Genomic DNA, 27928 nt, shown 5'->3' on the forward strand with positions numbered 1-27928 from the left:
AGAAGTAAACCCAAAACCCAAATATGCTATGTACCTATATTAAGCCTGAAACTAATCACAAAGTATATGTAAATAATCCAATTGATGGATTTTAGATACAGTATAGATCGACATATTAATATTTACTTGAATTAATTTCAGTCCAGAATTCTCAATTTAATGAAGCCAGCTTCCATCTTGTGAATAAAGATTTCATGAATGGATGGAAGAGCCAGCTACAAAGAAAATTCTCTTCTATATATGCAATTACTTATGGAAGGATATCATCTATCGTATTTGAGGTAGATCCCCAGAACGAGCAGCAATTGTGAAAGCTAGGGGCTGGATCTCTTTTAACAGTCTGGATGGTAATTGTTGAAAGAGAGAGAGAGAAAACCTTAATTCTCATTCATATATTAACTTCTTACAATAGAGAAATATATATACAAGGCTAGGTTGAACTAACTACCATATATGTGACCTATATTAAGAAAGGAAAGAAAGATTGTACACTATAAATACATTATATTCAACACTCCCCCTCAAGCTGGAGCATATATGTCATATGCACTAAGCTTGTTACAAATGTATTTAATCCTAGGATCTCTGAGAGATTTAGTGAAGATGTCTGCTAGTTGATCATTTGAATTAACAAAACTTGTAGCAACACACCCTGATGTGATCTTCTCTCTAATAAAGTGACAGTCAACTTCAATATGCTTGGTCCTTTCATGAAAGACTGGATTGAATGCAATATGTAATGCGACCTGATTGTCACAGACTAGCTTTATATGTTCATCTTTTCCAAATCTCAATTCCTGAAGGAGTTGCCTCAACCATATGAGTTCACATGTTGCCAAAGCCATAGCTCGATACTCAGCTTCGGCGCTTGAACTGGCCACTACATCTTGTTTCTTACTCTTCCAGGATATTAAGTTACCTCCAATAAAAACACAATACCCTGAGGTGGAACGCCTATTTGAGGGTGAACCAACCCAGTCTGCATCTGTGTAACCAACAATTTGGGTATGGCCCCTGTCTTCATACAACATACCTTGGCCTGGTGTTCCTTTAATATATCGAAGAATCCGGATCACAACATCCCAATGGTTGTCATATGGTGACTGTAGAAATTGACTAACCACACTCACAGGAAAAAAGATGTCTGGTCGAGTGATGGTGAGGTAGTTCAGTTTTGCCTACAAGTCATCGATATCCCCCAGGATCTCTTAGAGGCTCCCCCTATCCTAGTACAAGTTTGACATTTGGATCCATAGGAGTGTCAACAGGTTTACATTCTAACATACCTGTTTCTTCCAAGATGTCTAAGGCATACTTCCTTTGTGACATAACCACACCTGAATTGGATTGAGCTATTTCAAGTCCCAGAAAGGACTTAAGTTTGCCCAAGTATTTGGTTTGAAAGTGGTTGAAAAGGTGTTGTTTTAGTCTTTGGATACCCTCCTGATCACTGCCTGTAATGACAATGTCATCCACATAAACTACCAAATAGATGCACTGGCTCGAAGAGTTATGATGACAGAAAACTAAATGATCTGCTTCACTCTGAAGCATTCCAAACTCTTGAACAATTGAACTAAAACGCTCAAACCATGCCCAAGGAGACTGTTTCAAGCCATATAGAGAGCGGTGTAACTTGCACACTAAACCAAACTCCTCCTGAGCAACAAAACCAGGTGGTTGCTCCATATACACTTCCTCGAGAAGTTCACCATGAAGGAAAACATTCTTAATATCCAACTGATAAAGAGGCCAATGACACATAGCTTCCATGGAGAGAAATAAGCGAACAGAAGCAATTTTGGCAACAGGAGAAAAGGCATCACCATAGTCACAACCATAAATCTGAGTATAACCTTTAGCAACCAAGCGAGCCTTAAGGCGATCAACCTGATCATCAAGACCAACTTTAACAGTGTAGACCGAACGACATCCAACTGTAGATTTACCAGAAGGTAAAGAAACAAGATCTCATGTGCCATTGGAGTGCAGAGCAGCCATTTCATCAACCATTGCCTGTCGGCACCCAGGATGAGAAAGTGCCTCACTAGTGCTCTTAGGAAGAGAAACAGAGGATAAAGTAGAGACAAAGGCAGAATAGGATGAAGATAATCGATGGTAGCTCAAAAAATTATAAATAGGATGAGGATTACGAGTAGATCGATTACCTTTCCGAAGAGCAATAGGCAAATGGTCAGTAGATGACAGGGTCGAGGTAGGAGAAATCGGTGGGACAGGAGGTGAGTCATTAGGTACCTCAGCTGAAGAGAGAGGAGGAGCAACAGCACGATGTCGATGATGATAAACCTGAAGAGGACGAGAGAACGCATCTGAAGGGGGGGATATATAGGGAAGTGGCAATACTTCAGAAATGGGAAGAGATTCAGAGGATGAGAAGAATGAAGAGTTCTCAAAGAAGGTGACATCAACGGAGAGAAAATAACGATGAGTGTCAGGGGAATAACAACAATAGCCCTTCTGAAGTTGAGAGTATCCCAAGAAGATGCATTTCGTAGCCTTGACGGAGAGCTTGTCTTGTCCAGGTGTGAGAGTATGAACAAAACAAGTACAACCAAAGACACGAGGAGGAAGGAAATAAAGAGGTTGGGTAGGAAAAATGAGGGAATGAGGGATTTGGTCATGTAATATAGATGAGGGCATACGATTAATCAAGTAACAGGTTGTAAGAACAGTATCCCCCAAAAAACGAAAAGGAACATGACTATGGAGAAGGAGGGTACGAGCTGTCTCAACAAGATGTCAATTTTTACGTTCAGCAACCCCATTTTGTTGAGGAGTATGAGCACAAGATGACTGATGGAGGATCCCATGTTGGGACATAAAAGAAGTAAAGGGTGTAGAAAAATATTCCCGAGCAAGTCCTCTCCGAACCCTACTTTTCCATTTTTTTTGGCATTTCAGCCTCCGCAGGTCTTCTTTCAACCTTCTCCAGCCTCCAACGGCAGCTCCCTTCCTTGGCCGAGACCTGTGTATGCCTTGGGAAGACCTCTTCTTCATCTCCAATCACTTTTCTCCTTTGTTTGGGTCCCGACATACCAGTTTCTTCTTCCATAGCTGTGATCCGACCTCCCTTTAGGGATTTCTTGGATCCAAACGTGATTCAATTTTAGGTGAAATGGATATGGCGACTAAAAATCCTATTTTTACATCCGTCAAGATGGTGTCGAACGAGCCTACTGGTAGAAGCTCGGCACCAGAAAGTGGGCCACGCGCCCTCACGCGCCAGCGCATGGGATTCAGGCCGTTGGAGAAAAATGGCGCGTGGATCGGTTTTTGGCTCCAGTGCATTGAGAAAAGTTACATATCTCCTCTTTGCGCTCCTGATGATGTGGTCGGTGTCAAAAAATATCGCCGGAAAAGAAAAAAAAAAGTCGCCGGAAAAATGTTGACGGTGATGAGGGTTTTCTGACCACGATATGGCTGACCGGAGGGCTTTGGGAGATGGAAAAGGTGACCGGAATGAAACACGGTCACTGGATGGATTCCCGAAATTAATTACACGGGTAAACCAGAAAGAATAAAGGTTTCTCCCTTGGCTCTGATACCATGTTGAAAGAGAGAGAGAGAAAACCTTAATTCTCATTCATATATTAACTTCTTACAATAGAGAAATATATATACAAGGCTAGGTTGAACTAACTACCATATATGTGACCTATATTAAGAAAGGAAAGAAATATTGTACACTATAAATACATTATATTCAACAGTAATTGGCACTCCGGTTCAGATGTTGGCTTTCAAATGGGAGAGATGTTGACTCTGAGACTCTGCTTCAACTCCACTCCTCTCTCCCAATTAGATTGATTCAGTTGACCTTTGCACTATTCTTGAACAACTTGGAGCCGGACCTTCATTTTGCACTACTACAGATACAAAAATAATGGGAAAATTGGATTTAATTGTCAATTGCTCCTATCGGAAATATGATTGAAGATTCGAGCCATAGCACATGGTTTCATAAAACCATGTTATTTTCCTAATCTAAAGATGTTGCAAAAACATAGGTGATGTCATGTTTTTTCAGGTTGAAAACAAACTATCTAAAGTGGTCTAACACTTTGTCTGATAAGGTGTCTAAATCTAACTTACGAGCCTTTAGGCTTCAAAGCTGTATGTCGCCAGCCTAGGTACCCACGAGCAAGCACTTGGGCTATGTCAAGTTAAGCCATTGCTCAGTTTGTCTAGACAGTGGTACAAGCATCCCCCTATTGGAAGACCTACTTTCAGATGCAGAATGTATCAAGCTACAAATCTGCAGACCACATTGTTTCCAGTGGAAGTCAATTGATTTCTAGAGTTCCACTGTTAGTAAACAAGAATAAAACGTATTTATAACCCACTCGTTTGTTTAAGACAATATCCATGCCGGATGGTAGGGGATACTAATATAAATCTGTCTCTCTCTCTCTCATATTTTAAACTCCTCAAAAACATTTAGCACAACAACATGGCAAGATTTCAGAAGAGGATGTGAAAATAGAGTTTGAGCTTGAGGTGCCCACATGGCAATTATAATACTCCAATACTCCAGTGAATCCAATAATATGCAAAGGCTTTCTCATGATCTATTTCTGAAAATCAGACTTATGACTTTCTCAGTTTTAAGGGCTCCTCCCCAGAAACTCCAGCTCAGGACTAGATCTCGATATTGACTATAATATCAACTATTTGGGTCTATGACACATGGACTAGGATACAAGTATCAGGTATTGGTTTCTGTCTGGGTATCAAATTCATTTAATCTGCAAACCTTAGGACATTGGGTATGGCTTAGTGATCCAGTTACAACTTTCTTTTTCCGCTTTTATACCTTTGGCTACATTGAAGTGTAAAAAATGACCAAAATAAGTCAAGGTAACCTAAAACAACTTAGGATTATTTTCTTCAATTATTATTATTTTTTTTTGGTTGGAAATGTTGGGTGCATATCTAACAAATAGGTAATGTCAGAGACATACCTGTAAGGAAACCCTTGTCATGTCATGTCATACAAGGGCAGTTCACATATTGGAGTCTTCATGTAATATAGGTTTGGATATGCCAAATATAGACAAAATAGTTCAATTATTACCGTAATTTTTGTTGGATGGTTGCACTTTTCTTGTGAAATTAGATTACATGAAAAGTTATGAGGCATGGCCAATTTGAATGAAAATTATAGAAGTTTGTAACTGCCTAAGATACAAGAAAATAACTGAATAAAAGAAAGTACATGCAGAAGAAAATATAAGGAAATCAACAGAGATCTTATACTCACAAGGGCATCAATTTGCATAACAATATTTGCATAATGCAATGCAAGACCAGCAGGTCCCAATCTTCGATGATCACTCACAGATCCATTTACAGGTGTATCACTATCTGCAGGTTGCCCATAAGGAAACATTATCAGATGTCTTATTTCTTTTATAAGAACCAGTGGCTCTATTGACATTACCTAGATCCATTTAGGTAAGGACAAAATACTAAAGAAAAAGAAAATAAAATGAAGGAACCTTGACCAAAAGCAACATCTCTCCACCATAAAATGTAATTCGGGAAATGAAATAGGCTTGAAAACAAACCAAAACTAGAGCAACCATGCCATGCAAAGTCTAGCAGGAGCAGACATAGCCACGCAAAACTAAAGAAAGATAGTTGATATGCTCTAATGCGGGCCGATGTCTGCTACTAATAAAGCCAAAAACAGCAAGCTTCCAAAAGGCACTAAAAGTGGAAGATGTGATCAAGTACAACCCAAATTTACACATCTCAACAGAGTGCCAGTCAATGTAGAACTCAAATACAAACCTTCTTGAGGTGGGGAACTCACATATCTCAAACTGTCAGGATAACTTTTGAAAAGAAAAAGGAAAATAACTTAAACTTCTAGTTGAAGAAAAAGTTAACTACTTTCAAAAGGAAAAGTATCATTTTCTCCTCTCTACAACTAACATCACCGACATACCACCACAATTACAATACAACAATTAACACCCATCACTGACACCACCATCCTCATTACTACCACAACTGTTAGACAACCATGCACAGCTCCTCCCCTCCTGCCACATCCAGCCTTTTGTTAACCATACGACTAAAAATGACATTGCCCCCATAAAAACTGCATGCTTGGCAGAGAAAAATAAAATATTGATATGAATTCTCTGTTTCTTTCTTTTAAGAAACACTAGGCATGCCCACATGCAAGGAATGTGACCTGTTATTTAATAAAGTTAATTTTGTGTACAACCTATTGTTTGTTTTATATATCTTAAAATATATTAATTTTGAGTTTAATTGCATCATGTGTATTAGGAGTCCATAATTCACTTGAGGTGACAAAGAATAGAAAATTTTAAAATGTAGATAATTTTATATTACAAATCCATAACTATATTAAAAAACATATTTAATTTGTTTGATATAAAAATTTAATATTTTTATAAATTGTTTAAAAAATCAAATATTTTTTATCAAAAAACTATGCTTAACGATATTTCAAAGAATAAAAAAGATCTATAGATAATGATAATTTTTTTAAAAAAAAAGATAAATTTATAATTTTATTATCTTTCTATGATATAAGTTAATAGAAAATGTATTTTTTTAGTTTGATTTTTTTATTTCTCTTTTGACAATTTATAGTTATTTAAAACGTCAAAATTTTCCCCACCTTAGAGCAGAAAATCTAGGTCTAACTAATATAATTTATAAAATAAAAATAAAGTTATAATATATGTTCGATATTATATAAAATAATACATTCAATAATGCAATTATATCAATTTAATATGTTGGAATTTGTCAGATGTTACAAAAAAATATTCAAGTGCAAATATTAAATTATATAATAATAATTTCATGATGCATGCATCGTTTCAAATTTCACATACCAATCATTAAAAATATATTCAAGGTTATTGGTTTTTTTTAAAAAAGAAAAAAAAAACACTAATTTTAGTTCATTCAAATAATTGGTTTTTCAAAATTTTGAAAGTAATTAAAAATCTATACTTTAAAATTTGGCTATCTTGAAAATTAAGATAGGCTAAAAGAAGAAATTGTTGAGATTCATAGACTATGCAGGCTTCTTATTACCAATATTTAATATTAGAAAATAAAATTACAATATGATAGTAAGATGACAATGTAAATATAGTGACTAACATTGTTGCAAATATGGCAGCACAACATTTTTTTTTTATCAGAAACGAAGAGAAATATATTAATAGAAGGAAAGATACATGAGAAAGAAAGAAAAAAGAACCAAAAGAAACCACAAGAAGGATGAGAGGTCCTTCCTACACAATCTGAACAACATAAAAACCCCCAACATTAGCTAAAAACAAAGAGAAACCCCCAAACTCAAACTTTTGAAGCGCAAACCTCACTCCAGTTGAGTTGTAACACATTTAAAGGAACTCCTCTAAAAGCTACAGAACAAGAAGCCCAAAGAGAGGAATAGAACAAAATCAAATCCCATAACGTCTCTTCCGATCTCCCCTTATCCTCAAAAATCCTATTGTTTCGCTCTTGCCACACTATCCAAACCAAAGTGAGGCAAGCAACTTGCCAAAGAGTCTTGCCTCTTAAGGAGTTCCCCAAGCCTTTAAAAGCAATAACCAGCATGTCCACAAACCTCCTTGGAGGGACCCAAACCAGCCCAACTAGCTTGAACAGCTTGTTCCAGAGTCCAATGGTAACAGGACAATGAAGAAAAAGGTGATCAATCGACTCCCCATTTCCCTTGCAAAGAATGCACCATTGAGGACAGAGGGACTTGTAAGGTCTTCTCAACTGCAACTTGTCATTGGTGTTCACCTTCCCATGAGCTACTAACCAAGCGAGGGCCTTAACCTTTGAAGGGGCTTTTGAACTCCACAAAAACTTGGCCGGAAGGAACAAAATAGGATTAGAGACTTTTGACAAGGCCAAGAAAAAAGATTTCACTGAAAACATGCCTGATGAAGACAAAGACCACACTCTATAATCAGCCAAAGAAGGAGAGAAACGCACTGAACTGAGGGAGGACATTAATCTCTGAAGGAGATCAATTTCTGAGTCGGTAAGATTGCGGCGAAAATTTAAATTCCAAGCCAAAGGAAAGGAATTGCCAAGGACATTTGAAACAGTGAGGTTTTTCACAGAAATAACTCTATAAAGATCAGCAAATTGCGAGCACAAAGATTGGTTACCCCACCAAAGATCTTCCCAAAAGCGAATTCTCTCCCCATTGCCCATCACTAGACGAACAAAAGGGGAAAATTCCTGGAAAACTTGAGCAATAGCCTTCCAAGGACATCTGTGTGACCATCTAACCACCATGTTGGCGTCCCATCCATTAGGATGTGTCCCATATATACTCACTATAACCTTATGCCAAAGACCACTCCTTTCTCTAGGGAACCTCCAAAGCCATTTCCCTAAGAGAGCAATATTTCTCAAAGAAATCTTCCCAAAACCCAAACCTCCCAACTCCTTTGGTCTGCTAACAACCTCCCATCTGACAAGATGATCTTTCTTCCCTTCCCCTGCCCCAGACCACAGAAAATTCCTTTGCATCTTCTCAATCTTTGAAGCAATTGAAGCTGTGATTTTAAATAGGGAGAGGAAGTAACTAGGGATGTGAGACAAACACGACTGAATTAAAGTAATCCTCCCTCCCAAAGACAAATAGGCCTTTTTCCAACCATCCAACCTTTTCGAAATTCTCTCAACCACTGGGTCCCAAAAGCCTATTGTCTTTGGGTTCCCTCCCAAAGGAAGACCTAAATAAGATAAAGGCCACTCAGACACTTTGCAATCAAAAACCGAAGCCAGACAAGACAATAGCTCCTGCCTAGTGTTAATACCAACCATGGTGCTTTTCTCTAAGTTGATTTTTAAACCAGAAACTTGCCCGAAAACCAAAAGGATAATTTTGAGGTTTTGAAGATGTTCCAAAGAGGCTTTAGAGAAAAAGATAGTGTCATCTGCAAACTGTAACAAAGACACTCTTGTCCTATCCCTCCCCACAGAAAAACCCTCAGTAATCCCAGTTTCCTCTGCTCTAAACAACAATCTACTTAGAACATCTGCCACTAAAGTAAAAAGGAAAGGAGAGAGAGGGTCTCCTTGTCTCAAACCTCTAGAAGCCTTAACCCAACCCTTTGCATTCCCATTAACCAGGATTGCAAAACTAGAAGAAGACAAACAGCCCCTTATCCATGATCTCCATTTCTGGCTGAACCCCTTCCTTTGAAGCACATGATCTCAGAAGCCCCAATCCACATGATCATAGGCCTTCTCAAAATCGATTTTGAAAACAATTCCTTCCTCCCCTGACCTTCTTTTCTCATCCACCACTTCATTGGCTATCAACACAGCATCTAGAATGTGTCTCCCTTCAACAAAGGCTCCTTGAGAACCAGATATTGTCTCATGAAGAACTTTGCGTAAACGCCCTGCTAAGACCTTAGCAATAATCTTATACAAACTTGTAACCAAGCTAATCGGTCTATAATCTGAGATTTTAAAAGTTTGACTTCTCTTAGGCACCAAAGCAATGAAGGTCGCATTTGTACTTTGGTTTATCACCCCATTGGTGTGGAACTCAATAAACACCCTCATAAGATCCTCTTTTATCACATCCCAACACTCTTGATAAACTGCAATAGTAAAACCATCAGGACCAGGGGCCTTTTCCTTATTTAATTGGAAAACTGCCATGCGAACCTCCTCTTCAGTAAAAGGCCTATCCAGCCAAACTCCGCTCTCTCTAGAAATAGGGACCCAGTCTATTCCTTCAATCCTCCAAGACTCACCTACCGGTTTGGAATAAAGATTCCCAAAGAAATTAACAATCTCCTCAGAAATAACCTCAATGCTGTTCAAAGTCTCCCCCCTCTCAGAAATCAGAGACTTAATGAACTTCCTACTTCTCCTTCCTGTGGCCACTCTATGAAAGAATTTAGAGTTACAATCCCCTTCTTTAATCCACTTAACCCTAGATTTTTGTCTCCATTGAATCTCTTCCTTTAATAACACATCCTCTAACTCCCTTCTTCTTAAGGTCCTTTCTAACACCAGATCAAGATTCAAATTCCCTTCTTGTTCAATTAGATCAATTCTACCTAAGTCCGTCAGAATGAGCTTTTTTCTCTCTTTTAAATCACCAAAGGCCATTATATTCCACTCTTTCAACTTTGACTTAACAAACTTTAATTTCCTCATAAACTTGTGACCTTCCCACCCTTCACCCGTACATTCTTGCCACCAAACTCTAAACCTCTCCTTAAACTCTGGATGGAGCAACCACATATTCTCAAACCTAAAAGGAGTCGGACCCCACTTTAAAGGATTTGTTTCCAAACAAATAGGGCTATGGTCAGAGGTCCATCTAGGAAGCGCCTCTTGAAAACTTTGAGAGAAAAAGGTATCCCACTCAGAAGAAAACAAGAACCTATCCAATCTCTTACAAATAGGATCAACTTGCATATTTGACCATGTAAAAGCCGCATTCCTTAGAGGGGGGTCAAGCAAGCCACTCTCCCTTATAAACTCATCAAAACACCTCATGTTGAAAGTTAATCTGGTCCCACCCAATTTCTCAGATATCCTCCTAATAACATTAAAATCCCCTCCTACACACCACCTTGGGGATGTTAGACCATATAGGTCTTGAAGCTCCAACCAAAAGTCCTTCCTCCACAACGGATTAATCGGGCCATACACTGAAGTTAACCAAAAAGATCCTTCCTCACCAGAGTTAAACTTCACGGTTACAGAAAAGGATCCTAACACCTTCTCTGTACACTCAAACTTACTAGAATCCCACAATATCACAATTCCCCCTAAGGCCCCACAGGCTGGAAGAGCAGCCCACTCCAAACTCTTGCCTTTCCACACACTGCTCATAAACCTCCTGTCCCAAGTTTCCCTCTTTGTTTCCTGAAGCATCACAATATCTGGATTGTGAGTACTTAAAAACCTTCTAACAGTCCTCCTTTTCTTCTTGGATCCTAATCCTCTCGTATTCCAGCTTAAAATCTTCATATAAACCAAAAATAACCCAGTACAACCAGCATCCAAACCTAATCCTCTCCTCGGTTTCCAGAAGCATTTCTCCTTTTCCTTCTGGAATAAACCTTGTCCGCAAGAGAATTACTCTGGTTTTCTTCTTCCGCATCTTTTCCATTTTCTCTGACTATTCTGATCCTCAAACTCTCCAAAACCGACTGAACCTTGACCATATTTTCAGGCGTGAGTCCCTTAACCTGAAAACCTTCCAAAGGGAGGATGGGAGGTTCTGGGTTTGGGGACGGAGCCTTCCCTGAGGCACAAAACTTCTCTCGGCTACTTAGAGCATCCTTAGATAAAGGACAGTCTTCAGAATTTCGGTTAGAGGTTTCTAGAGGAAACTCCACTCCTTCAGAACGGGACACGCCAACATGACGACTGGGTTCAACAACAGCAAGTTTCGGAAAGGGGCTACGCTGAGAGACAGGGCTTGATTCCAAAGGAATCGGAGAAAAAGCCTGACATCGAGAAGGAAGAACCGAAGAAACAAAGGATTCGGAGAGAATATTTGGATTAAAAGCCCCAGCCAAAGGAAGACCCTTCTCAGAGAAAGCTAAGGAAGGAGGACGAACCTTTTTTACCCAGTTGCAAGGCGAGATCCCTTCGTCTCCCTCTGTCCCCCCGGTGAAGTGTCGGGATTTTTCTGAAACGGGAGAAAGGGCGCCCTTCTTGAATACTGATCTACCCCAAATAAAGCCTCGATTTGCTTCCGGTGCGTCATCCCCATCTAGGTTGCTCTTTGGGTCAAAAGACGTCACCTTTAGGCTCGGCGGCCAACTCCTCGCCTTGCGTCTTACGGTAACTGATTTACCTTCTAGCTTTGCTGACTCTTGAGAATGTGTTTTCGGCAACACCTCCTTTGCAGAGGTTCCTGTTCGCTGAAGCTTTGAAGACGAAGGCGTTGCTGGGCCATCGTTAGAAGACCCTGCTTCAGTTTCGTGGACTGGACCCGCACCCGCAAAAGGCCCAATATTCTTCTCCTCAAAATGGGCCCTAGAAAAACAGCCTTTAAAAATGGCTTCTGGATTTGTTGGCCCGTCAACACTTCCCGCCGTTGGGCCCAAACAGTTCTTCCCCCTTCCTTTCTCCACTTTAGTAGCTGAATTTGAAACTGAAGACTGAGCACGAAAGCACTGACGAGGCCTCCATCTGTGGAACTCATTATCCCTAGCAGTAGCTCGTAGCCCTTCAACGTTCTTTGGCCTCTGGTAGACGCAACCTTCCACTGACGTAACTTCGTCCTTGCTGCGATTTGACTCTGGCCTGAGAATAGCGTCTTCTTCAGCTTCTCCGATGACGGAAACTGCAACCGTAAATGACCAGGCTCCATCTTCCACCTCTAGCAACGCTGGTAGCACGACATTTGGATTCATCTCCACCCACATCTTTGCCTTCGACAAGTCTACGAGCTTCAAAGTTTCCTTTGCCACCTTCGTTACCCTCCCCCATTTCTGCAGAATGTACCTCAACTGAATCTCATCCCATAAATGGAACGGAAGGCCTCTCAGTTCTAACCAACCCCTTCTAAACTTTCCACCCACAACCGAGTTTTCTTTTGGCGACCATCTCCTCAACGCAACAACCCCTCCTCTCGCTGTTAAACTCCCTTGGTCTTGAAACCATATAGCTCTTCTTGCAGAATCCACAAAAAAGCATCCCTTGTATTCGGAAATGGGAGTTACCGACACCATCCCTTTCGTGCCCATCATCCTCGCAATACCTTTCCCTACATCAAACCAATCAAGTATTTTTCCTTTACTCTCACAAATTACTGCTCTTGCCCATTTTCCAACTGGCACCGAAGCTCGGTTTCTATGTCCTTCCTCTGCAACCACATCTGCATAGGACCGCCCTTCTCTGTACATTCCTTTGCTCACCTGAGTCTCATTATCTTTCACCTTCGAGGCTCTTACAGCCTGATCAGACACATCTTGGACTCGAGAAATCGCCTTCCTAAGGGTTTCCCACCCATTGCCTTTAACACCCTCAGGAACAATTAGCACTAGAGGTTTTCTTTTTGCAACAATTTCTGTGATTTTCATAAATCTCCCTCTACCATTGATGCAAATCTCCATCAAATGCGTCCTCGTTTTGCCCCTCATCTTCCGAGTAAAACCCCTGGAAGCCTCCAAATCCACAGCTTTCTTCAAATGTTCCACCAACCAATCCATCTCCTCCTCACCAAAGCCTAATGAGACAGCATAACCTCGGCTTCTCTCTGTTATTGAAATCCACATTCCCCCATTGATGCCTTCAAACTTAACCTGAAAAGCCTTTCTTTCCACGTCAAATCTTTCCATTAATCCCCGAATTATTCCTACTCAGAGTCTGTTGTTATTCAGAAGTGGAAAGAAGCCATGGATGTTAAGAGCCACAGTTTGCTCATTCCCTCATCTCGTGTGAGATCTCCAATTTGGTCCTTGACATCCGGGAAAGTATCCTATCTCATGATTTTGCTTTGGACAGCCGTGGGGTGGGCAGTTTTTTCTGTGGGTCTATTCGGATTGATTTTTGAGGTGTCTTCCCTCTTCTCCAATGTGATTAGTAATATGGCAGCACAACATTATTGTAAACATAGTGAGTGGCATTGTTGTAAATACAGCAAATGACATGATTGTATATATTTCATGAAATGAGGGCATACAGGAGTGACAACCATAGACTACTGACAAAACACTATTCATCTCCTCATTCCCACTTTCCAGATATTTAGATTTTGAAACATCTTAATCAAGCACTGTCAGAGTCAGTTATGCATATACATGTGAAGAGGAGAGACAAAGAGTGGCCCTATTGCAAAAGTAAAGATATAAACATGTAAGACAAAAAATTTCTTTGCTTTTCTTTCTTTTTCCCCCCTTTTTGGTGTTGAATCCTAACATAATCAACTTTGATTTGCTTGAAACCGTTAAGGAAATAATATAGGATGGGATAGCAGCAGCAATCCTTGCACATGTCCATTGGAAATTATATTTGTGATTTAGATACTCCTTTCTAATGAACTACCCAAAACTCTAAATATTACAAGAGGTCTATGTGTTCAATGACATATGATTTAATGGCTTGGGAAAAGATGATGAGACAAGAATAAGCATATATTTTTGCTTGAGATATGCATACATACCTACAGTGCCAAAGGTATTGTGTATCTCCAGATGTAAAAAGTGGACAATATCTACAAGCTTCTCCATCACCTGCAGTATGCTCATGTTAGATCTCTCTCCAAGAGATTTCAGATTCTAATTATTTACTAATTCACAATTTTCTAACGATGACTTTCCAGATTGTATTCAATAGTGTCCTCTTCTATTCATAGAAATTGGCATTGCAAGGCAATTGGAAAAGAATAAAGTTAGCCACATAACAAACAGTTCATAACTGTTAAAATTAATCAAGACCAAATAAGAAAGCTAAGAACCATCACAACTGCAGTAAATGCTTGCTAAATGCATTATAATTAATCATGTGGGGGTTACTGTACATTTAGGAAAAGGAAATCTCCAATGGAGTCCAGTCATAGGGTTTTCTCTTAGCCACTGAAGCTGAAATTTTAGCCTTACTAGAAGGTAGGTGGCATATTCTTTGGGCATTAACAATCTTTCGATGGATGATTCTGCTGTTGTTATCTCTTGGGTTTCTCGACCCAAGAGAGAGACTTGGAGATGGGATGGCTGGTTCCACAAAATTATTAATATTTGGAGAGGGCATTGCTCCTTCACATGGATATCTAGAACAGCCAACTAGACCACAGTCAATATGGTTCAGCATAGAGCTTTAGTGCAGGAGAATTTTATCAGGGATTTCCTTTCCTCTTGAGCAGGTTTTTCTTAGGATCCCTTTGATTTATTGTTGGTTCTCCTGTTGTAATTTTTACTTTTCTTTTGGCTTGAAGGATAGCTCATCCTTCTCTTGTACCTTTCTTCAATACTAATGGAGTTTCAAATTCTTATGAAGGACAAAAAAAGGCGGAAAATATACACTTTTGATGATTTCCCTAGAAAAGCTAATAAAACAGTACTGTTCAGCTACCTCTTCTAAACTCCTGGACCAGAGTGACTTCTTCTTTAAATTTCGTACTTGCTTCTTTTGGTTTTTCAATTCTGACCTCAAGATTGCAAGCCCCCCACCTACATGACAAAAGAAAGATCCCAATTAAATATCGAGGGTCACAAAGAAAGTATTTTTAGGAAATAACATTCAAACTATAACCTCAATAATGTAGTAGAGCATACACCATTGCCTATTATCAAGTTCCAACAAAAGCTTACATCAATAAAATCCATCAAGGCTATTACCATTAGAACATAGACAACCATTGAAATATATAAACAGACATTAACATGTAGTGACCTAAACTCAATCAACACAAAGCATGCCATCAATTGCCTTTAAGCATAGAACATAAAATCCCATAAGATAGAAACTAGAACCATGCGCTATTGGGATTGAATCCCTAAAAGCAAGACGTGATATAACAAAGTTAGACTTAACTATCCCCTCACTATCCCTTTGGTGTATTGACATTAATTTGAGCATTTAACCCATATCTTTTACATTGTACATGACTTGGGTGCATTAGGAGTTGCACATAAAATACAAGTCATAGGTTCCTTGTAAGTAGATAAATTGTTCTCAATTGGTGCATGGATTTGGGCAATCCAATAAAAATTATAGTGCACCACCTCCAAATTAGAAGGATGACTTGTCTTGGTTGTCAAGATGAGTTTCCCATGGTGAGTGCACTAATGTATGTAATGCATATTGGATAGGACCTATAGTGAATCATGATGCAAGGATATCAATTGTCATGATTCATCAAGTTATTACACTGCATGAATTCTCAACCTTGGAAGGATATTAAACCTGTGTCAAAATCAATAAGAGGTTTTGACCTATTAGTGAGATCCTAAAGTGGTCACATATCCTTATGGATTGGGTCACTATTAATGGAGGCTAATAGTAATAGGTATTCTCAATAAAAACATCATGTTATCTCATGGAATTGAGACAGTGTGTCTCCTTGGGTGGCCCAAAGAACATGTGATCATGAAATCTATAGTGTCGCAGTAATTCCCTTAGTGGAATTTGGCATGCTCCTTGGAGTTAGAATATGTCAGTTAATCACATAATAAGTAGGATTTGTAACTCAAGAATTGGAGAAATAATCTTGATAGGAGATAACACTACCTTGTTAGATTACGAACACCAATTCATGGGGAGTCTACATGTAGTGGATAGTAAGTCACGGACCTAAACTTTGTCTCGTGGTTATTTACATAGAGTACTACAGTGCAGTTAATTCTCTTTAGTGGAATATTAAATCAAGTTCAAAATTGGATTCAGAGAGAGCCAGTACTCCTATGGGTCCCAATAGTACCCGCTTGAAGCTCATATATCATGATGACACGGTTTATGAGGGTTGAATTGACTCTAGGTTTATTCGTATTGATAAGGGCGTTTTGGTAATCACACAAAGTTGCACAAGGGATAATGAACAAGGTCTTTGGATTAGGCTAATTGATTAATTAGATGACCTTATATAGTTAATTAATTAATTAAGACTCGTTTTGAGCTAGATTAAATAACCTAAACTTAAAGCCCATGATCTATGTTGTCAAAAGACTTTACAATATCTGACTTCATTAGTTTACCGACCCAGATGGGCTCAAGTCATTTAAGCCCAATGGGCAATCCTATAAATATCCCCTTATGAATTAAGGTTTCCTAATGACTTTAGTTAGTTGTCTTCTATCTCTAGAGAGACAGAAAGTCAATGTTTCCACCCTTCCAAAGCCCACACTTTGGAGTGTCAAGATCATGGTTCGAGTCATCAGACAGAAGATCTTGGGTGTACGAGATCTCCAGACTATTCAAACATGTTCTTCACCGTAAGGAATTGATCTAAGAACATTCAAATCCAAGTATGGGGTTCAAATTTCTAAATTTTTACTCTAAAATGTTTTTATTATCATTTTATTCCGCTACGATAGATTTAAAGATGCCTAGGGATAGATACATGTACCCTACGAGATCCAAGGCATGGGAACAGAGTAATCTAAGGTTCCCAAAATGCACAAGCTACACCGCAAGTTCTGAAAATATGGCAGTCTATTGCCTTCTTGATATGCAAAATGATGGAGAAATAGCATATCCTCTATTATCATAACCAATCAACCTACCAAGACAAATATTCAATACCAGATCATCATCCAAAAACTTGATAAATGAATTTTTTTCATCAAAGAAGTGACTAGGAAGGATTGACGGATGAGATATAAACCGTCGACTAAATCTTGATACCCCTCACAACAATACATTTTGTTACCATGTATATTAGCAGTTGCAGATCATTTGATCATGATGAAATTCAAAACAGGCTCATGACATCTGTTGGTGATATGCTTAATTGCTACTATTTAGCCTTTGCCACATTCTAGGTTTTCACATGGATATAGGATCATAACATGCATCACTTGTTAACAGAATCTCTCCTTGATGGCAACAAAAATTGTGCTCTTACCTTGTGCCAAGAACAGGCAACTATTGAATTTACAAAAAGTTAATTACTTATTCAGTGAACCTTTGCTCTTACATTATTCTTGAGGCTAGTAGCACAACTATCTACCTTTTATACAAATGGAGTGAACTTCGATGTGCTAAGACTATGGTTGAGCTACACCAACCAAGAAAGACTTTTGGTCATGGGGAAAGTGCTATTTTTTCTTTGTTTTAGGGGAAATAAAGAATACTCAAGCCCTGAGGGACAAATTCTACAAGATCATCATCAAGTTTGTCTTCTGGGGAGGAGGTGACACAAGACATAACTTAGAACTTCAATATGTTGTCTTCACTCTCTATTTTTATTGGTGGGTCAAGGTTTAGGAAGTTTTTGGGATTTTTGGATATGGAAGCCAAAGAATATAGCCTAAGGACAAAGATTACGAATGTAAACTTTCTATAATTCTTAATAGGACTCAACTAGGCCTTAAAGAAACCAATCCATAGTCAAAACTACTAACTTCTCGATTACAAACATTCCTAATATAAAATTTGTAACACACCTTTCTTATGTATTATAATAATTGTAAATAAAGAAAATCCCAAATAAACCCAAATTTTCCTGTTCCTGTCAATATCCTTGGCATCATAAGGACCCCCTGCAATAGGAACAAGCTTCAAAGTCCTTAGATCCCATATTGACAAAAAAAAATCAGCACATCAGTTCCCTCCACGTAGTACAAAGCTCATGTTGCAGTTTGAACCAAGGCCGGCCACACAGTCCTAGAAAAACAGAATCGTTAGAGTCCAATTTAGGGTTTTCAATAATGATAGCATGTACATCTGTTTCACAAATAACCTCAAAGAATCCCTTTTTTTGCAAGCAAGAATGGGGTGTTGCCTAATGTCTGCAAGCTCCGTCATGGTGGTAAAAGCCCAGTCATCTTTGTTGATCATCCTAGTTCAAACTAGTGCCAATGACCATCCCCCAGTTCTCTTAGAATAACCATCAATATCTAAATGACCCATTGATGAGAAAGATCCAAGAAATGAATATAAAGTCCGAAGGAGATTTTTTTTTTTTTCTTTTTTTTTGAGGATAAATTTCATAGTTTCCTAAGAGTAAGCCAAAAAAGAAGGTGGAAGGTTAAAAGGGAAAAGGAGTATCATTGAATATCTCCGTATTTCTTGTATCATTGCCAAATAGGAACCTTGAAAATTAATTTCCCAGGAAGATCATGAGGCTTGAGAGAAGAATCATTTATAAAATTAGCATACAATCAATTAGCTAAGGAATCAACCAAGAAGGTTTGATTCAGTGAAGGATGATCAAGTTGGTACAAAAAGACCCTATCAAAATGGAAATTGTACAAGTCATGGAGGGTATCTTCAAAACTAGCCAAAACTCAATGGTCAAGAGCCCTCTATTCAAAATTTTCTAGAGGAAGAATTAAAGCCTTATGCCCTAAAGCTTCCAACCCCTTTGGCCATTTCAAAGAGGGAGGATATAACTAATGCCATTTGGTAAACATTGGAAAATCTGATTTGGTTGACAAAAGTCCTTCCAAGTCTAAACTTTGTATCATAGTCATGGGGGGGGGGGGGGGCACTGAGCACCGAATCACTTCATTAGCACCATCAGTTGGTAACAAATTGGAAATCACTCCTACCCTAACCACCATCATCCCAAATACAATCACTTACTTGAGCATCAAGATGATTGAAGATTAGTTATTAAAAAAAAATTAAATGATGGATTCAGACCAAGCAACTGTTTGGTCTGAAACAGATCATCAAAACCATCCTTATTATCTTTAAAAAATCTCTAATGGAAGTAATGCTCCTCCACAGGAGAAGTACCTGATAAGAATCATGAGATTAGGTGTTCAAAAAATTTATGTACTTGGGGCCCTTTTCCTTTAATGTCATATAGCCCAGGGGATGAGCTCAATTGTCAATTTCCATGTTGGCTACGAAAGTGTTACTTGGTTTTTAGTTTTTGTTGTTTGCAGGCCCAACTCACCCTTCAAATGGGGTTACACAGGCATGTCTGCAAGAGAGAGAGAGAGAGAGAGAGAGAGAGAGAGAGAGAGGAGAGAGAGATGCTATATCCAAGATTATTTTGGTTCTATACAGATCAACTGCTAAACAACAAAAATAGCTACTTTTAACAGAACTCAAAGATTCAAATGAAGGCATTTATATGAGTGAATGATGAAATCACCTTTAGGACCAACTGAAATAGCGTCTTCCAGACGCTTGTGCTGATAATCTTGTTCGTATCTGTCCAGCATACCCAGCTCATGGTATAACTCCTGTGGCTCAAAGAGTATAAATTTTTCGTTCTTTTAAGCTTGAGGCACACAATTATTCAACAGGCTTGCAACAAAACTCATACATCACATGGAAACAAAATTACAAGCAAACAGTTTTAAGAGGTAGTCTATGAAGGAGAAGTGATGAATAATGGTGAGCATAAGTGGGGGTAATACACATGTGAAGAGAAGGCCCATTGAGGAGCCTAGTTACTGGTATGGAAGTTGAAAAGAATAATCTTGAGATCCCTTTTTGTGGGTGCTGGAGGTTATGATGGAAGGGGAGTAGGTCTTTTATAAGTTCATTGATAGAATGGGTACTACCTAACTGAATCCTTCTCTTTTTGGTTTCCATCTTTTCTTTTGGGCAATCCTTGTATGTACTTCACATGCATTTGGGATGTGTCCCTAATTTTGGCCTTTTTGAATAAATTAGCAATCTCCCGATTTGCACTTCTAAACTGAAACTTGATAATTTGAGGAGAAGACAATTCATAGATTTTGGCCTTTTTGAATAAATTAGCACTCTCCCAATTTGCACTTCTAAACAATTCAACTATATGAGTTTGTGTGTTGAATGTTAGTTTTTAAAATATCTGTAACTATTTAATTTATAAAGTTATAGATTAAAAGAACATATCAACATGCATGCACGCACATGGGTAAGTGCACAAATACACAAGACTATATGCATAAATACTATTTATTCATGTATACTTTTTATTTAATAAAATATCCTTTTACCTATAAAAAATAAATACTATTTATATATGCACAAAGGTCATTACCAGCCTAGCTCCCATTTCCTGACATTCTGGGAGCGGAGCATTGCAATGGTAATGAACCAAACATTTAGCATTTTTGCATAAAGAAAATCAAACTTCTTTCTTCTACCAGTACACCTCTTAAACTCTGCAATTATATGCAACAGTTCAACTGGTCACTGACCCACCCCTCCCTAGGGGTTGATGTTTGGTCCAAGTGATATAACCATGGAATGCTCATCTTCTATGGGATATGTTTTGCTAGCATGAAAGGGCAGTTCTTAAGAGATACTTATCATAGGTTGTTACCTACGTATCTTTGTGACTTTGTCAACTGTCAGGGTCATTAAATAATCACCCAAAGATTTAGATCCTTTTATCAAGATAGCTTATTATTATATGTTTTCTTGGTTTCAAGAAACAGTTTATTTTTCTAATTTCAGCTCCCAGGAAAGGTCCAGGATATTTGATTGATTATATTTCCATCACATCCTTCTAAGCATCTTCTCCAGGATCATTAAGGGAAATATTACCTCAGATAAATCCCCAAGCAATAAGATCTCTTCATTGAAAAGTTCTATTAATTACTTTTCTTTTATCAATCCCCTTCATTTCACCATAAATAGATATGGAAGGATATGTATCACATTTTCCATTTTACACAACTCCATATTGTCTGGAAAAGATGCACAATATGATTACAGAACTGGGTTTCTTGAATGGAACTCCAGTGAGTGGGTTGCATGGAAGAATTTTTCTGATTAAGATGAATTGGTTGGTTTTCAGAGAACAAGTATTCCCAGTAGTCTTAGGAATTTATGGCACATGAAAAAAGAATATTGGAGTAAAAATGGAAGTTATTTTTTACTTACGTGCATGATAAAACATTGTCTAGATGCAAAAACTAAACAACTTTCAGAATTACAATGGCTTTGGATGATGTAGGTTTGTTTTTGAGGTAAAAATGCTAAATACTTTCTTTTACAATTTGATTTTTCCATACATAAAATACACATTAAAATGCTCTGAATATTTCTTAAGGGTTCAATTTGATCTATTGGATAGTAGATGGATGTTTGATAATGTCATTTTAAGACAGCAGAACAACACAAAAGGTTATTGATCACCATCCTGATGAAGCTTATCTATTTCAAAGATAATTGAAGCCCAGTACAGATAAGTTTGTTACAGAATATGTTGAACACAACACTTCTGAAGTAAAGAAAGTGCACTTCTTGTACAACTATTACAACAGTAAAATCCCTTAGTAGAACAAAGAATCATACTCACAGCTGTATACTGAACCAAGGTCATTAGTTGCTGCATCACTGTATCTGCTTCTTCCTCCAACCGCTTCTGGAAAGTAAGACCTCTGCTGTGTCTGGAAAATGAAATAAGTAGGCACTATATTAGAGACATAATAAACATATCCGACATCTAAACTCAATAACCAAAGCAAGTAAATGGTATAAACATTACTTCTCAAAATAAAGGTCCAAGTTGTGCCACTGAGGATCTCTACAATGATTTCCAAAACGAACCACTTCTCCCACAAAAATTTTCAACTCTTCCCTGAAAACATAATACCTTAAATCAGCAAGGTTACCACTGCAGAAATGAAATAAACACAATAGCAACCATTCTGATCAAGCACATTGATGGCAATATTAACTATTTAGCCAGTATCCATTAGTCCACCTCTTGTCCGCCACGACAATTCTTAGAAGTTCATCCATATCTGTTGATACTAAACGTTGTACACCTTCCGAAGGAAGCACCACTTCTTTCAAATGTCTCATGCTTCTTTTTGAAAGGAATTGCATAAGGTTGGAAGCCTTAACAATTGTATTTGCAACCTCAAAAGCTAAAATTGACATTTCATTGCCTTTAGTCCCACCCCCAGAAGCAAATCCACCGGTAGGGTTCAAATTTATCACAGTACTACTAAGTGTGTCCAAGACCTCCACTGCCTTTCCAAGCCCAAGACTACCAGCTTTACCTAAACGTGTGCTAACTTCTGAAACCTGCAATATTATATCACTTCTTAGTAAGACTGTTAAATAATAAAACTTACACTGAGCAGTGAAGTTTCATATTAAGCTGACTGTACTAAGCAGAACGACAAGAGTATAAAAGTTAAGACACCAAGAATTTGCAAGTATAATTGCAGTATGCATACTAAATGTACCTTAACAGCATGAAAAAGCATGATGCATGAAAAATCATCAACAGTTTGTCAATATAATGCATCTAAGAAATGAAGGATGAAATAGAAGGTCCCTTGACCTACGAAGAAGTGCAATATTTGCATATCTTCTTTTATTCACTGTAGGACAACAACATGAAACAAACTTCCCTTGTTTTCTGCAACCTCAATTATGACAAGGCCATATCTGCTGGTCTACATTTGCATTTCAGATTAAATGGTATATGTATTGTTGTTGCGGAATTAATACCAATAGAGTGCCATTAAGGTGTATAAGCAGACCAAGAGAGGGCTTATCACCCATCATAATACATCAATTTTGTGGACCCAGGAGGAACCAGCCCAATGTGGGATCTGATTTGGTAGCCAGCCCCTAGATATTTATGTTAAGAGTTTTTCTTCCCTCTATTTTGATTGGTTAACCCATCTGGTAACTTAAGATCATTCAGAAATTACGGTTGGATCAAAGTTAGGCTTATGCATAGGCTTGTAAACCTCTTTTTTGATCGGTAGAATGATCATTACAGATTCTCTGCTGGGGTCCATGCGACAGAAAAATCTACACCCTTATAGAGGTTATGCCTAGGTCCTAGTACTGTGGTCATAATAGGTATATATTCTTTCTTTTACTTCCCTATTATTTTCTGTTCAATTGGAATTTTTAGTTCTTTTAAATAACAGGAACCTCACCATGGCAAAGGTCCTTTGGGTCAACCCATGCTTACCAAACCCTAGGGCTAACCTTGTCTGCCATAGCCAACACAGGGTAATCAACGATTCCCAGTGGCAGGAATTGATCCCAAGACCGTGCGCCTCATCCACACATCCCAGCACTCACCCTTACCTCTAGGCCACACCCTGACAGGCTTCTTCTGATTGGAACGTGGCTGTTATTTACCTTTGATCTTCAACATTTTACGTCAAACTTGGATCTTGTCCAGCAGCCATTGCACCTATTTTTCTTTCTGCTCTCATCCAGCTATAGTCGTTACTACACCTAGCTGTTGTCACATTTAGGTATCCCTACTTTACATAGCATCCAGACATACTTTCAATTCCCATGCACCCTTCAATTAATTCCTTCCTTGGCAGGATATTAAGTCTACTCTCAATCCTAGCTGCTATCACGTCCAAATTTAAAGTATAAGCCAACCATTTGTCTAATCAATTAAACCTTCATCCAGACCCACCACTACAACCTTTAGCCTTAAATAAAGTCCTTAGAAAGCCTTAATCCCTATCATAAGAGCAGTGTTAAAACTTTATCCTAATGGTAAGCCTATTAAGCCCCAATTAGCATTCATCTACTTCAATTACTCTAATTTTCCCTAATTTTCTGCCCTTACCACATAAATCTTTTTGAACTAAACCTTCATGACAATGACCTTAAAGTTGATCCCTTATATTAACAACCAACATATGTGTAATTGACCAACCAGTTCAGAAACAACCTAAGCTTTGTTTGGGAAATATTTTCGAAAACAGTTTTTCATAACAACTTTTGAAAACTGTTGTTTGATATTCTGTAGAACAAAAGTTTGGGAACCTGAAATGTTCTTAGCCTATGTTCTATGTTTTTAAATATGTTTTAAAAATAACTTTTATTAGTAGTGCTTTATATTTAATCATTCTTCATATTTGTATAATTATTTTTTAAAATAGCCCTCATAAAACAAGTGAAACAACTAAAATTAACTAAAAAATGTTCTCTAAAAACACTCAGTTTTTTTTGTTTTTTATTGTCAAACATGTTTTCCTTTTTTTTTTTTTTCTTTTTTGGAAAACAGAAAATTGTTTTAATTTTTAAATAACAATTGCCAAATAGGGCCCTTGTCTTCAAAGATATCTATCAGCAACAGATGCTATATTTGAAACAAAAGGGTCAGAAATGACTTTTTTTCTTGTCTTCCATTAGCTTTTGGTTACTAATGCGGACACTCAATGATGAATTAAGACTGTGGTCTACCATGTTAGATGGTACCAATTGTCTCTTACCTTTGTTGGCAAACTCCACAAATCAGATGATCTAGAATTTTCTTATCACATTGATTCACAGCATACACAAACTCTTTGGAGACGATGGCAATCCACCACTGCCAATACACCACATGCTAGCTGAAGTGCTAATAACTCATGCTACAAAAAAGACATTGGTGCAACTGCCCAAGTGCATATAGTTTCCCTCTAGACACAATGCCTACCTCCAACCTAACAAATGTAAAAGCTGATCTAACTAGATGATGAAATAAAATCAAAAGAAAATCTAAATCGAAGATAGGCACATAGGCCCTATTGGAAACCTAACAAAATCTGTTTCATTGTCAGCATAGCATCTGAAAACTATTTTCCTGCCTTGGACAATATAATTTTTTTTATTGACATGGGTGGCCCTTCCTGATATTCTACTGGTTAAGGAACTTTAAAGCATTATGAACACAAGTGCATTCGTTTGCAACTTCCCACTCACAATTGATTTTTCCATTCTTTCCAGCTTAGATATTCCATTCAATACAAGAGAATATCAGCCTCAGATGCACCTACCTTTGCAACCGCCCCCTGTGACCTTATTGATCTAGATTTCAGAGATCGAGCCCTTGTATATCGTGGAATCCCATCATAGAAATCATCCATGTTGTTCGCATATCCAGGCATGCCTTTCTGATGATTTGGAGATGGTTCTCGTGATTTTTTCGGTTCTGACACGTCCTCTGATTCTGGTAATTCCTTCTCCATGTTTTCCCTCACCTGTGGGCTCATGCCACCTGAATTCAAGGACACCTGAGTCGGCTGATAAGCCACACCAGATCCATAATTACCACCACGGCCAGCAGCATATAAGTTACTCTTATCAACTCTTTTTTTGGAACAACACCCTCCCATTGCCTCTCAGACTACAAAATACACAACAGAACCACATAATCAACAAAAACTACACAAAATTTCACCCTCCAAGCACATAATTGCATGCTTCCACAATCATCCTACTATACTGGAAAACCCAACTTCAAGAATGACAAGCATATACAAATTTGAATGCAATTAACTCAAAGTTAGCATGAAATCGTATCAAAATCGTTCCATTGTATTCAAACGCACAACTCAGAAATTGAGAAATATAGACAAATTTGTATGCAATTAACTCAAATTTTAGCATGAAATTTGTATCAAAATCATTTCACTGTATTCAAAAACCCAACTCAGAAATTGGGAATTATATACAAATTTGAATGCAATTAACTCAAAACAAACATGAAATAGTACCAAAATACACTCCACTTGATATATACAAATCTAAATGCAATCAACTTGAATGAGAATACAAATACACAAAAGAGCCAAATAATCAACAACAACCACATTTAAAATGGGCCTCCAACCACATAATTGGAACCTTCTAAAATCCTTTCACTATGTTCAAATACAGCTTCAAAATTTAGAAATATATACAAATTTGAAAGCAATTAGCTCAAATAAGATGAGATATTATCCCATATGATATTCTCTTCAATATATATGCAATGCTTTTATTGATAGGCTATTCAATATTTACACAAATTTGAATGTAATAAAGCTCAAAACCAACATGAAACAGCATCAAAATCAATTCCACAAAAACCAATCGCCAAAATCAAGAAGAGACAAAGAAATACAGATCTTAAGGCAATTAACTCAAAACTAACAAGAGAAAATATCAAAATTAAGTGATATTTGATTCAATATATGTACAAATCTGAATGCACTTGACCTCAAAACCAAAATGAAATTCCACAAAAAAACTCATGTCCAGAATCAAGATTAAAAAGGGAAATACAAACTAGAATTCAATTAACTTAAAACTAACCTCTTGCAGTGTCAAATCAAATGATACTCCCCTCAATGTAATACAACTCAAACCAACATGAAAAAAAAAATGGTTCACAGATGACGCATGTCAGGAGTCAAGATGAGAAGGAGAAGTACAAATTAGCATTTCATCCACTCCAAACTGCCATTAACCACTATCAGAATTAAACGATACTCCAGTCAGTAGAATACAACTCAAAACAGCATAATTCCACTAAAACCCAAGTCCAGAACCAAGATGGAAAAGAAGAAATACAAATTAGAATTCAATTAACACGAAACTAAACAAATTAATACCAAAATCAAATGATGCTCCACTCAGTATAATACAAATCAAATTCCACAAAAACCCATGTCCAGAATCAAGATGGAAAAGCAGAAATGCAATTTAGAATTCAATTAACTCGAAACTAACATGAACTAATATCAAAATCAGATGATACTCCACTGAGTGCAGTACATCTCAAAACAACATGAAACAGCATCAAATTCAAAGTCCACAAAAAACCCATTTTCAGAATCAAGACAAAAAGGGGGAAAATCATTTGAGATGAACCAAAACATCAAAGGGAGAGGGTGTCTCACCAGAAAATGGCAGGAGGAGAACAGGATCTGTGAGGAGATGGGTGGAAACGAAAATGATGATGATGATGTTGAAGAAGAAGAAGAAGAAGTGAAGAAAGTCCACCAGCCAACCAGAACCCCTCCAGAAAATAAAAATAAGAAAAGAATGCATACTGTAGAAAGCGAGGAAGGTAGCTGCTCCGACTAACGGCTTGGAAAATTCAACCATCCCCGCTGACTAACTATTACCAGTGCTTGGCATTTGGGTAAAAGGAAAAAATGCTCGAAAATGTTGATGAGTTTCCGGAATTGCGCGGGCGACCATCCTTAAAGGAAGGATTGGAAAAATATTGCCGCTGATTAAGTTGAAAATTTTGTCACATTCGTGCACTAATTCTGATACTATTTCGTATTTACTTCCTAGAATTTTCCTCTTCCATGATCAAGTTCAAACTGCTCAAATGATTACTTAGGCACGGACGTATTACAACTTTACATGATTAACTTCAATGTCCTCAAGTGATTATTTAGGTGAGTCCGTGTTAGAACAGTATGAATATTTAAAATAGAATATAATAGAAATTTAAACAAAAATATAAAGGAAAAAGGTAACAAAAAGTGGGGTAAATATTCCAACATTTGGATGGTCCCATATATTTGTTGTTTTAATGATT

At 37.8% G+C, this 27928-nt stretch overlaps 1 protein-coding gene across 3 annotated transcripts in view; it reads right to left on the minus strand.

Annotated features, from left to right (window-relative positions):
• The window catches only part of LOC117918649 (protein PSK SIMULATOR 1), a 29673-nt gene extending 1993 nt beyond the window's left edge, over nucleotides 1–27680 (minus strand). The window contains exons 1-9 of one of the 3 annotated variants that reach the window (XM_034835444.1): nucleotides 27276–27680; nucleotides 25389–25738; nucleotides 22340–22665; nucleotides 22121–22213; nucleotides 21932–22022; nucleotides 19787–19877; nucleotides 15094–15191; nucleotides 14189–14258; nucleotides 5282–5385 (exon numbers count right to left, since the gene is read on the minus strand). In XM_034835444.1, coding sequence (XP_034691335.1) covers nucleotides 5282–5385; nucleotides 14189–14258; nucleotides 15094–15191; nucleotides 19787–19877; nucleotides 21932–22022; nucleotides 22121–22213; nucleotides 22340–22665; nucleotides 25389–25727 — 1212 coding nt within the window. In that variant the 5' untranslated portion in view covers nucleotides 25728–25738; nucleotides 27276–27680. Of the gene's footprint in view, nucleotides 1–5281; nucleotides 5386–14188; nucleotides 14259–15093; nucleotides 15192–19786; nucleotides 19878–21931; nucleotides 22023–22120; nucleotides 22214–22339; nucleotides 22666–25388; nucleotides 25739–26688; nucleotides 26784–27275 lie in introns of those variants that run through there. The other 2 variants (XM_034835445.1, XM_034835446.1) reach the window with 2 other exon arrangements.
• Nucleotides 27681–27928: the final 248 nt, after the last annotated feature.

This window comes from Vitis riparia, chromosome 7 (genome assembly GCF_004353265.1).
Source record: "Vitis riparia cultivar Riparia Gloire de Montpellier isolate 1030 chromosome 7, EGFV_Vit.rip_1.0, whole genome shotgun sequence".
Lineage (NCBI taxonomy): Eukaryota > Viridiplantae > Streptophyta > Magnoliopsida > Vitales > Vitaceae > Vitis > Vitis riparia.